The 13435-nt window shown below is 40.0% G+C and overlaps 1 protein-coding gene across 35 annotated transcripts in view; it reads right to left on the bottom strand.

Moving 5' to 3' along the window:
• The window catches only part of CLASP1 (cytoplasmic linker associated protein 1), a 2584612-nt gene that overhangs the window by 1907054 nt on the left and 664123 nt on the right, over nucleotides 1-13435 (bottom strand). For all 35 annotated transcript variants that reach the window (XM_069616701.1, XM_069616702.1, XM_069616704.1 and 32 more), the window contains one exon: nucleotides 9057-9149. In XM_069616701.1, coding sequence (XP_069472802.1) covers nucleotides 9057-9149 — 93 coding nt within the window. The remainder of the gene's footprint in view (nucleotides 1-9056; nucleotides 9150-13435) is intronic.

The following is a 13435-nucleotide window of genomic DNA, read 5'->3' as shown; positions in this document are numbered from 1 at the left end:
AATAGATGAGCTATCCTTAAAGAAAAAGGGGGACAACGTTGGGGAGAATTCTCAGAAATGTGCCAATTCCTAATTTTTAACCTGGCGAGAGTGCCCCCCCCCACTCATGTATTTTAATGCTATTTTGGACGGTTTTGGTTGTGGAGTCTGAAACTCCATAGGCATCTTTTTACAATGTGTCACACAGCACCTTCACAGTGCGGTGGCACAGTGAAGTCTTAGATTTCCAAAGGTTTAACTACCTTCTCTTGGATAAAGTACTGTTTCCAAGTGCAGTGAAGTGGAATTTACTTTACTTACACTTGTAACTTTCTAGACTAAGCACACATCATCTTACAATAGGGTGCTGGAGGGGTTACTTAGTATCCCCTTTGTCTAGCTTCTCACGTAACAATTTTATGTAACCCTTTCCTCGACGAATGGCTGGTGGCAGTGGTTTACTTTTAACTACTGTGGTGTGCATTTACCGCGAGCTGCGTTCGTCAAAATGGCCCGGTCTTTTTTCGCCATTTCTTTGTGGAAAGGTCCTTCTTGAGATTCACTCTGCTCACTAAACCAGGTTTTGTCCCTTTATTCGTTTTGCCTTTGGCAGGATTCACGAGTGAAGCCCGCCTCTGGCTCCAGGGTGTCTGGCGGGGGAAGGAAGCGAGGGAGGTGCCTGAAACTCCCCTGTGCTTAGTCTCCTAGGAGACAGGAATGCACTTTTAGGTGATTGGCCGGCTGGCTGTTTGGCAAGGACAGCCACCCTGCTGTGTGATTGACAGCTAGGCTGGAATGAATGGGAGAAACCGGCATGAAAGCCGAGGCTTTTTGGCTTGGAAGGTAGAGTCGACTACTGGACACCTGCTGCAACTCCTGGACCGTTGGTTTGCCGGGTGAAGCCCTGCTGCTGTGCTGAAACTCCAATTTCGTAGCGACAGAAAAGCCCCTGCAAGGACGACTTCTCCCTTTGAGTTGGTGGGATCAATCCACTCCAAAGTAAGCCACCTGGACATCCTCTCAGAGCTTGTTGAAATTCCACTGCAGTTGCTGCTGGAACACAATAGCCAGGGAGAGGAACACCAGATCGTGTGCGTTGCTTTTAAGCTGGCCAAGACCTCCAGGAAGATCCTCCGGACTCCCAGGAAACAGGACTGAGCCTGAGCCACCTCAACAGAGTGCTGGACCCCAGATGCAAGGAAAGCCCATCTCCACAGCCAGGAACCGCAGTGTTGCCATTTGTGGTAGACGCGAGGAGCTGAAACACTGAAGTGCCACGTGTTTGAAGATTGCCGGTTGCGAGCGGTGACCGTTCCATTGCAGCACAGAATTCCCCAGAAGTTCTCCCTCTTGTCCCCACGACTGAGGCCCAGCAACACAAGGATCTGCAGAGCTGCACAGGAACAGAAGCCATCTGCTGCACTTTTATTCAACCTAAAAGGTACTGTACAGTCTAAGAGAACTTACATCTTGTTGTGTAACCTCACTTGTCCTCGTTGGAGACTTGTTTTGGTTGCATCTGTAGAGTTGCTGCCTGCTTCTTTACCTCACAAGCCTAATCAGCTTGTGGCCCTACTTTGATTTCTCCTTATTCTACAGAGATTTCTAAAACCTTGTGCAAGGCTTTTACTTACGTGCAAGAAGTGCTTCACTTCATGTTGGCTGGCCTGGCTCCCTGAATGACTCGTCTCTCCTCTTATTAAGTGTTGTGTCTTCCTTCCAGGAAGGGGTTAACTGACTTTGCATTGGGGGGTTATTTTGAAAGTACTTACCTGCTTAAGAATAATGTTGTGAATACTTGCCTTATTCTGAAAGCTCTTTTCTTTGACACTCCTCTGTAGAGTTTTCTAAATGCAAACAGTGATATATTAATGTCCCCAGCACCCTACTATTGAAGTCACCTGAAGGTGTAGCTAGTGTGTGGGCCATCCCAAAACGGTACTTACTGATTTAGAAATATTAAGAGTGTATTTTTGAAGTGTGTTACTATTATATTGCTGCCTTCTGAAGAAGGCTTACTCTAACTGACTTAAATTAATAATTGTTTAATCAAGAAACCTTGTGTGTAAGAGTTTATTTGAATACTTGTCACTGTAACTCTCTCTGCAACGGACCTACAGCTCACATTGACCCCTCTTGAGATGAGCCTGGCTGCTCAACACGCTACCAACAGTGTAGTACAGACTTATACCTAAGGTTGGGCTCCCATTGCCAGGAGGACAGGGTTGTTGTGGTGCACCCAAATGGTACTGCATCCAATCTTGCCTAACAGAGACCATGTCTCATCCGATGTCATGTCACTCCCTTGGGGTTTGCCCCCCGCCCCTCCTGCCCCATGTGATCTTCCCTCATATAGCTGCCCCCAGGGCCAGGATCAGGTAGCTGCTGCCATTCCCTGTCCACATAGGGGAGGTCACCAGTGGGAAAGGAGTTATGGCACCATCGGATTCACCACACTTCCCACATATGGTGAATTTCAAGTGTTTTGTTGCCTTAAATCTGCACAACCTAACTAATGTTTCTTTTTCAGTGAATTTCAAGGGTTTTGTTATACCATTGTTTTTTTACAGGCCACTAGCCATGTCCTTCAGCCGTGTCCATTGTGCATGTTCCCCCAATGGGTTTCTTTAGGACACACCAGGTGGCCATGGGCACTGTTTGTTTTGAAACACTAACTTTCTTTCCCACTCAATAGCCATGGCCTTCACCCATGACCATTGGCCCCAGCCTTCGGGTGTGGCCCCTTTACATGTTGCCTAATAGCTTTCCTCCAGTACTACTAGCCATGGCCTTTGGCCATTCTAAATATTGTTTCAATAGGTTTCCTAACGGGCACCCCCTAGCCATGGTCTTTGGCCATGCCCAGTGGCCACTACCTTTCGCCATGGTCCCTTGACATTTTACTGCAATAGGTTTAGTTGGGACCCACTAGCCATGGCCTTTGGCGATGGCCGACTTTCCATATTGCACCATTCGGTTCCTTAAAGTAACCCTGTAACCATGGTCCTCGGCCACATCCATTACCCCCTCACCCCCACATCACTGTAGCTGTAACATTCAACTTTTTTGTATTAATCTCGATTTTGAAACTTTTTAAAAAAAGGTTTCCACCATAACCGCGGTCAGTATAACCCTGATAATAGTAATGTACTACAAATAACCATGGTGATCCATAAAACAATCCTGGTTATTAATAAAATAACCCTGGTTATTTGTGCGATGCACTTTCATTCCCGATCCAGTGTCCTACTAGAACGCCCATTATGCGAAAAATAACCCTGGTTATGTGACAATCGAGCTCTGAACTTGGTGTCCCAGCCAAATCTGTCATGCAGATCAAAAGTTATTAGCAATTCAATTTTTGGGTTTCCTATGGAACTTGATGCATAACTATAGTGCAGCGACCGCCGCGCTAATATATTTATGAATACACACGAAAACATTGACAATGCTTATTTTTTCCAGTCAACTTGTGAAAAACAAATTAATATCAGACACGTACCATACATTGGGATACACATACCAGAACTCATTTTGAGCATGGGGTTGCAGACCAAAATATGGAGCTTTACTTTCTAGTAGTGCAGGCCAAATTTGTGTCATGAGGAGGGTCAGGAATGTCTTTCCCTCCAGTGGCTTTGTATTGTTCTATATTGCCACTGAATGTCACTTTTGCTCTGTATTTCTCCCATATGTTGTCATATTTGCTATCTCACTTCACATTGCTTGTACTGCGATTACTAATAAAACCAACTATAAACTATAAAACTAACTATTTCAAAATATACACTTCAAATAACTCAATCTGCATGTTATGGACAGCCTGCCAAATACCTCTCATTCAGTTCATGTTAGTCCAAGGGACTATTACACAACAATGGTTTCCATTCCATTATTACATTTTTACATTAAGTTGGCAGAAATCCATCATGGTACAGGTCTTTAAAGGCAGTGACCACACCAAAACCTCCAATTATAGATCAAGCGATGGCAATGGTTGATGCTAGCCAAAAGGTATTTGCTGCTTTACTTCTCAAGAAGTTAAATAAGTGGATCAAGGAAAATGCTATATTACCTCCATTCCAAAAAGGCTTTCGCAGTGGCATGGGAACTTTGACTAATATTAGTTTATTGAATGACTTTGTAGCTGGCTCAAAACAAAAGAAGCATGACCAGGCTCTATATATGCTTCATTGACTTTCGCAAAGCCTTTCACACGGTATCAAGAGTGCGTTTATGGGACAAACTTAGGAAGTGGGGGATTGATCCTACATTATTGCATTTTATCACTGCTTTGTATTCTGATACTACAGTAAGGATCAAAGTCAATGGAGAAGGTGCCCGTATGCCCGATATTAACACCAACACTGGTATTAAGCAGGGATACATATAGTTTATATGTTTCGGATATGGACCATCATATAAAAGCTGTCTGTAATGTTCCTCCGATAATTGGGACTACTGAGGTACCATGAATCAGTTATGTTGATAATGCCATCATCATGGATCGCACCCCAATAGGGTTACAAAGATCACTTAATGCATTAGCTGAGTATGCCCAAAAGAAGCATGTCCAGATAAATGGTTTGAAAACCAAAAGTATTAATCTTTGGACATAAAAGGAAAATTCCAATACCTTCCTGGAATATCAATGGCACTACATTGGAGGCACTACATTGGAGGTGACTGCTACTTACAATTATTTGGGTGTTCCCATTAAGAACACTCCTTGCAAAGATTTCTATTGCACTAATCTACGATTAAAGTTCCTGAAAAAGTGGCTACTCCTCAGGAGCATCATGTATAAGAGGAGGTAACAATATTGAGGGACTGATAAAAGTCTATACCAGCAATATTACTCAAAGTATTCTTTATAGTTTGGCCACTATTCCAGAAAGTAAGATTGACATTGACAATCTTGAAGCCAACATGATGCAAACTATACTGAGGGTACCACAGGTCGTTCCAGTGGCAGCACTCCGAATGGAGCTTGGTATTTCATTGATTAGATCCATGCAGTTGACACAAAAATGCACTTTGTATTTTACTATTACGTTGACCGTGATAGATGAAAAAAATCATTGACAGACTCTTGGTTGGACAATTTAATAAAAACAGTAATAATTCCCTTCTAGTGAATTTGAAAGAAACTGTCAATGAGTATCTTGAGCACCTCAATCGGAAAATGGATCAGATATTACTCAATCCTAATAGAATGATTATCTTAAAGAAAAAAGCCAAAGAGCATGATCGCTGTATGAATATTGATTGTCTAATCTGATAATGTATAAGGAATATAGCATGCAAGCTTTTAGACAGGGGGCTCCTTGTTCCTTTCTCACAAAAATATGCGTCAAGGAAATTAGGTTTTATTATCTCTCTTCAATATAATACTTTACTGACATATGAGCATACAGGGCGCTGGGCACGGATTCCGAGAGAAGAAAGGCTTTTGTGGGACCAAAATAGAAACCTCCTGGCATACTCTTAACCAATGTAGACAATTGGAAAGGGAATATATCCAAGGCTATGGTAAACTTTGCATCCATCATCTTACACATACAAGAAAATCAGTTCTGGTCTGGAATTAACTCTGCCGAATCCATGGTTATCTCAGGTGCCGCCTTCCATGTATGGAAGAAGGCCAATTCTCGCATAATTCCCCAGTAGCTGAATTACAAAGCGGATATTACTTTATTTATTCCCCACACTTCTCTCTTATTTTGTTGTGGTTATTGATCGAACATCTTGACTTGATGAGTGAATATTCATCCCAATTCTATCTGATATTGTTTTTATCTGTTTTATATATCACATGATCTTGTATATTTTACTGTATTTGAATTCTGTTTTAATCTCGTGTATGTAATAATTATAATGCTATGTATTAATGATCTGAACCTGAATTTTAAATATTGTGTAAAGGTTTGTATGAACCATAAACAAATATTTTTATATCTGAATCAATGTATTGATAATTGTCTCAAGACTCAATTGTATTTTTTACATATGTGCTTAATACATTTTGTTATACTTTTCTAATTGCTAATAGATTCCTAGAACTGTTTTTCATGATGCAACTACCTTATTAAATACTTAAATATATTCTTACCCGAATAAAAGTAGGGAATCACACTAACCTTTTAGTGTTCCTCTGGTTTCCCTCCAAATTTAGAGTGAAGTTTTGTATGAACCATAAACACAAATAAATTTTAAAAAAAGATGGTTTCCTCTCCTGCAGCAGGTGAGAAGCAGAATGCAAGCATCATCAATGTTGGCCTTTCAGTATCATTGCTCTACTTAGCACCAGGGAGCTCCCTACTACCTTGAAATATGCCAACACTGAGGCTCTTGACCTTTATTGAAGGACGCTTTGGTAGCTTATGAAATCAAAAGCAATTAATGGCCCACTCCAGGTCTTGCCCACATTGTGCAGGCACTATTATCAGTGGTGACAACTCAACTCATCAGATCTTTTATTTACAATCATTCTTCAGGCCTTGATCTTTAGACTGCACACTTCAACTTAAAGGTAAGAGCTCCTAACAGCACAGGGCCAAAATGATTGCAACTTTTGCCATCATTGATCAGAGATGGTGCAAAGTGCTGCTGAATCAAATCGCAAAATCTGTGTGCATTGAAGGTAATACCATCAATTGGCTAACTTCCTTCCTCCAAAACCACTCCCTTCAAGTGAAACCCTTGTGCCCCCTCTTGAGGCCACTTAGTAACAGAAGGTGTGCACCCCATCCCCAAAATCCTAGATTATCTTTATTAACCATTTCAAAAAAAGGTAGCAGGCGCTCCTCTCCAGAAAGAACATGGCATGATACGCTGTTCTGTGGTTTTTTCCCACTTTGAGATGAGAGTTTGCGGCCATTGCTTTTTGCTCAGTGTTTCACAGATGGGAAATATGCATTTGCATATCAGTCTTTATTAACTAGCTTGAATCTTGGAGACTCATTTATTTCGTACTGTAAGAAACACCTTTTAGGCCCAAAGGCAGCCTCTCCAATATTTAATTTGATAGACCTCCATAGGGTCACCGCCAACGCCAACCCTGAAAAAGTAAGCTAGGTTGCCAAAACTAAGTTTCATTAACAATGATTACTCAAAAGGTATGCTCTCAATTGTGTAAATACAATTGCATTGGTCCTCATAATAACCATTTTGAGATTAGATTACTGGAACTGCATTGGGATTGCAAAATAAATATCAAAGAGGCAAAAGACATGCAGCCAGGATTATTTTCACCTTAATGTGCCATAACCAAGTCTTGCCAGTGCTGTGGGCCCCTCAATGATCACCAATCTCAAGAGGCTATGGCTGACATTCATGTACATCCACGGCTACTCACCAAGACACTTCTCCAAATTATTTCAAACACTTCAACCCTTTTGAAACCGGAGATTACCCAGCATGCTCTTCATCCTCAAACGAACAACAAGCTATGTCGTTATAGGGGTTTTAGAACACACTTTATTGAAATTACACATTGCTTCAAAGAGCCAATGAATATAAAGAGAACAGAGGAGAAATAAGGGGTCATTTGGTGGGCAAGGTAGCCAGGGGCATTCACAGTTCTGCCTGGAGGCTGCATTCCAAACCCTGGTAAACCGAAGGAACAGAAGAGTAGGTAATTGAACTGGAAGGCCAGGTATACAAGATGTGTGGGGAGATCCTTACATGTTCAGGAGTCCTCAAATCAGAATTTCTCCTCCTCATTCCAAAGGTCATCACTAAATTATAGCAGGTCTGAAGACTCATCTCTTCAGATAAGTTCCCCCCTACCCCACACTCCTAGCAGGATTATCACTGCAGTCTACTATTGCTTCGTTTTGTCCATTGGTTAAAACCAGACAGCCAGGTCTGCATTTGTTTTGGGTGTGCCACTACAACCTAGACAATCTTAGGGCTTAGCAGTTTGACACAGTTCAGGTGGCTAGCGTCAAGATCGGACTGAATTTCTGGCCTGCAATGTTCCATACATTTAGGGCCTGGGTTGCTCTTCAGTCCCTGAGAGATTTCCTTTCCAAATGTTCTGAGGCAGATGTCTGGCAGCATGCATGCTTCTACTAATAGCCTCAATGATTGGCTGCAGGAACCGAAACAGAAAGAACCATACCGGCTTACTGATCCTGATCTGTGGTAGGCATCACAAGCCAGTGGGTCTATCACTGTGTGCCCATGAAAAAGGAGCAGAAAATAATGAACAAAAAACTCAATTTTGTCTTCAGTGTGAGAATCATGTGTCTGCTAGCCTGACAACTTCAGAGTCGATTCAACCAATTACGTAATAGTTCGGACAGAGGGAGGATAATATATTGCTCAAGTTATGATCACAATCCTCATCTTGTTTACATACCTGCTTGGCTTTCTCCTGACATGCAGTATGCTGCTACATACAAATAAAAACGTGGCATTTCGAAAAAGGGACTGGGTGATGTTGGGCTAGAGAACCGAACTGGAACTTCAAAGGAGGGTGGCAAAGACTTATTTACCAAAAGATCACACAATGCTGGTTTAATTAAATCTCCATCTGTGCAAAAACCCTGTAATATGAATAGGTGTTTGGCTACATGACTTTCCATACAGGATTAAATGGCTCCAACTTTACCGTATCCCTTTTTATAAGTCAGCTCAAAATTCTCCGACATCACCAAGGATTTATTAAACTACAGGGGGGTTTCCCTGACAAAGGAAAAGGCAGAAAACAAAGCAGATGCTGCATAGTTAGGCAAGTTAACCTTAATTTATTTAAATGCTGGTTTCTACATTCCGGAAATGTTGGACGACGCAGGAATCTAGACACAGGGAAATTAAGGATTGTTCCTGGGATCACCATTTGGACATGCGACACAGTCTTTACAAATATAATATTACGCTCAAGCTGGCAGTGCAAGGGCATAAGCTAAAAAGAAGCAGGACTGCTGATTCTCTCAGTGTTAAACCGTGCATAAGGGATCAACGGTGTATTAACTGAGATTTGTTTGAACATTCTCAATTGAATTCAAGAATAGAATAAAAGTAAACCAATAAAGTAGCAATATTACATTAAATTGCTATAAAATTCTTACGGCAAGTATCCTCTGCTCCCAGTCATGTTTGTCGTCAGATAAAATTTCCCTAATCTTGTTGATGGATTCTTCCAGATCTCGGCTTGAATGAACCTGCATATTTGAAAAAGGAAAAAAAAAGTCACATTTAATAAAGCATTTAAAACCTTTTTTTTATTAATTGGAGGGCAGTTAGTTGTATTTAACAATAATCCAGTGGGGAAGCCAGAGACAAGTTATGGTGGCTTTAAGAGACTTATAACTTTGCTTGTGTTTGTTAGACATGCTCCAACCACAAGGGTTCAGACTATACTGCACTGAGGATGCTTAAGAAGAATTAAACCTATATGCAGTTGTCTGAATCCTTGAGAGTGGTCTGTCTTGGTTTGGAAAATGCTATGAATAAAGTGTTGTACTATAGACAGACGTTTTCCTGGACCACAAACTTTGTCATTTGAGCTAATTTGCATAACCAATGCATGGCCCAAGGAACAGGGAGAAGAGAGCGAGACGGGGGGGTCAGGGGTCGAGGGAGATAGGGAGAGATCACCACCCCGATATCACTCATACCACCAATGTTGTCATTGGGGATTATCTTGTTGAAGCCTGCTTTGATCTAATGTGTGCGCGCTCATGGGCTGGGCAACGACGGTGGGGGACGATTCTGATTAATGTCCCAATCTTGCCGAATTTCATAGGTTTATCTTAACTAAAGTTTAACTGAATTTCAACTGTTTTATGATGTTTTATTTTAGTTACTTAGTATAAAGTAGCCTGTTGGGATTGTTATACACACAATTTTAAGAGAAAAATAAAAGCATGTACAATAATGAAAAAATGAGCATGTTACAAGATTAATATATATAACAACTTAAAAAGTTAAACGTTCCAAAATGTGTTCAATAAGAATCTAAGAGTTTATTCTAAATCAGATATGAAAATGACATCTTTCCCCTCCATAATAAGCCTTCTATACATCATCAGTGGAAAGAGAACCTCTTCCTGTAGCTCTGCCGCATGATGATACATCACAATCAATTAACTAATGTTTTACAGTTTCCAAAACCTCATCACCACATAGACATAGCTCTCTGCACCCTCCCATGATCTCTAATGAGCCAATAACATTACATTTAATGTTATTGTTTTTGTGGGCTATCCAATTTTATGGATACTAAGATTGAATGAAGTTTACTACGGTATTGATATTGTTCAATATACTTGTGGCTGTGTGACACATAAGCCAGGTTAATCAAGTTTTGTTCAAAATCAAGGGTGAAAACTAGCTTTTTAGTAATTGCTTCGTATCATGCTTAAGTGACCATGGATGGGTCAAGATTAGATTGTGCACACCATGTGCTAAAATCGTTAAACAGGCAAGTGCTCCTAGTTCTACAAAGCCTTCAAGTGGATGGATAAATAAAATGCATTAAAGTACATGAGTGGAATTTCCAAGTTACCAGTATAAATTAAGTAGAAGTCTCTTCAATAATTGTTTTATAATGTGCTTAATACCGGAGACCAGTCTCGAAGCACAGGACTAGGATTCAAAACTGTATTGCTCTGCGAAAAGCTAACCTTCTTCCTCTTAAATATAGAATCCCAGTTTTGACTCGTATCAAAACAAAATATCGAAACTGGATGCGCTATTACCGAGCTAACCTCTATCAAAAAGATGGAGAGAAAATGTTATCCATGACTCGGAATCAAAATACAGCTCAAATGTGGTCCACACTAAATTTAGTTTCATCTAACCCTCAAAAACTGACACAGTCGCATAATGTATCCGAAAAAAGTTGGATTGCACATTTTACCAGAATATATGCGCGACCTATAACATAACCTGCAGGGCCTCACTTTGGTAAGATTATGCCATTTCACCTCAATTTCACCAAAGGTGATATATTGCATATTATTTCTACACTGAGTGAATCCAAGGCTCCAGGATTAGATGGGCTTTCGAATAAAACATTCAAGAGTAACCCGATTTTATGGGCAGAGGCCTTATTTCATATCTTTCAAAATATTATTGTTACACAAACTATTCCTGCTACATGGAGACATTCTATAATTATACCATTATTTAAGAAAGGCGATTGTCAGCAGCCTCAAAGTTACCGTCCGATTGCTATACTAGATGCTCCAGGCAAATTGTTTTGTCGGATTATTTTGCGAGAGTTCAATGATTGGACACAGCAGAAATTCAAAAGGGACCCTTTCCAGTCTGGGTTCATTAAAGGAATTGGCACTGCTCCAAACATGCTCGCACTTAATCTGATCAAGCAAAAATATGTTAATGAAAATCGCAATCTTTATGTTGCCTTTGTTGACTTCAGTATTGCATTCGATTCAATCGATCGGCATCTACTATTTCAAAAACTCCATCAACACGGGTGTCCCTCCCTCAATTCTCACATTAATAAAACTCTTGCACTCCCACACCTCTTTGCAGGTAAGATTATCTTTAGAGGGGCTCCTTACAGCTATTATTCCAACTGAGCGAGGCTTAAAGCAAGCGTGTATCCTTGCGGCTACATTATTTAATTTTTTCCTGTTAGACATCGGTATGAAACTTGAGAATACAATCTCCGATTCACCTAAGCTAGGCATTCAGAAAGTTACATGGTTGCTTTACGCCGATGACCTGGTATTACTGTCATGTTCACCCTATGGTCTTCAAAACCTGCTAAATAAATTGCAGGAGTATGTTCTTGAGAACAATTTAACTATTAACCTTGAAAAAACTCAAATTGTTGTGTGTCACAAATCAGCAATCAAAAAAACTTGTAGATTTACCTGGTCTTTGCATAATCAAGAGTTACTCGTAGTGCCTTACTACAAGTATCTAGGTCTTCCATTTTCAGAAGTATTGAACGATGATATATATCGTGTCATACTTGATGCAAAAAATCGCTCGCTAATATCAGAAGCCAAAATTTTAATGTTTAAATACGGCAAATTCACACTAACTCATGTAATTGCCTTTTTCCAGCAAAAAGTAACTCCCATTCTAATCTATGGAGCAGAGACTGTAGCTCCAAAGCCAAGAACTTTTTGGGACCGTCTTGAATCTCAATTTTGGAAAGGTTTGTTGAGATTGCCGCAATCGACCCCAATCCCAATGATTCGTTATGAACTGGGACTAATCTCCTTATTTTGTCAAGTTTTATGGAAATTTTGCTCATTCTATCGGAAATGTTTAATTGGTGCATCGTCTCACAATATCCTGGGTGTGTTGGCTAACCATTTGATAACCTCCAAATTGAAATTCCCAGAGAAATGGTCTGAATGTGTAGTAGACATACTAGTTAAGGCTGACATCTCAATAGAATTATTGTTGATGAATCCAACAAAGGCAAAATTAAAACTGCACCACTATGACTGGATAAACACGCGCCAACAATGCTTAGAATATGTAGATTGCGATTTGGTAAAGTATTCGCATAAAATAATGCATAGTCCAGAGTCATATCTAATTAAATGTCCTTCAAGCTATATGAGAACCCAGTTGATGCGCATTCGGCTAAATTTGTGTTTAACAAGACAGATCTTGGGAAGGAGACATCTGGTGCCCCAAGATCAAACCTTTTGTAGATACTGCCTTAACTACCAAACAATTGAGACTTTATGTCACTTAGTGGTTGAGTGCCCGGCTCTGAACTATGTGAGGTACACATTTTTTCATGCAAAATGTAATTTCTACATAGAATATTCTATTGAAAAAATTTGGAATTACTTACTGACTTGCACGAATTCCTCTGTTCAAATTGCGTTAGTTCAATTTGTTAATCATGTGATCCCTGATCAATCGAGCTAAGAATGCAAGACTTTGTAAAACTATATATTTGTACATTTTAATTTTACCTTTTGTATCAAATTAATTTTATTCAGATTTATAATGTATGAAAGTGTTGTTGATGTAAATTATTCTGTTTGAAAGGTTGAATTATTCAGCCAAATCAATAAAAAAAAAAAAGAAAAAAAAAAAAAAATGCTCTGCTTTGTCTAGCTTTCAAGACCAACGCTTTGGCCTTGAGCTATCCTCCTGGAGCATGCTATTCATGTTGCATAGCTCATAAGTATATTCATTCGATAGGGCACTTTTTTGGAACAGTTGAGGATTTTATGGCATATGCGTTCTAATTTCTTGATTTTAGGCTCTAATCTGCATCCTCAAATTTCTGGGCTCTAAGTGTGTTGGGGGAATGTTCTCCTACACCTTTAAAATCAAGCAAAAGGTTTGATGGCACTTACTGGTTGTCGAACTTGAGCCTGTTTTTTTCCATTGTGGCAACCAAGAGTGTCATCAATGGTAACACCTAAATATGCAAATTGGTTGCAATATCAATAGGATGCAGATTGATGTTGCAAGGAGTCAAGTTCTTTAATTTGTTCTTATT

The sequence above is a fragment of the Ambystoma mexicanum genome, chromosome 9, assembly GCF_040938575.1.
Source record: "Ambystoma mexicanum isolate Mex_15411 chromosome 9, UKY_AmexF1_1, whole genome shotgun sequence".
Lineage (NCBI taxonomy): Eukaryota > Metazoa > Chordata > Amphibia > Caudata > Ambystomatidae > Ambystoma > Ambystoma mexicanum.
The sequence above is the reverse complement of the archived record's forward strand: the minus strand, read 5'-3'. Positions and strand labels throughout refer to the sequence as shown.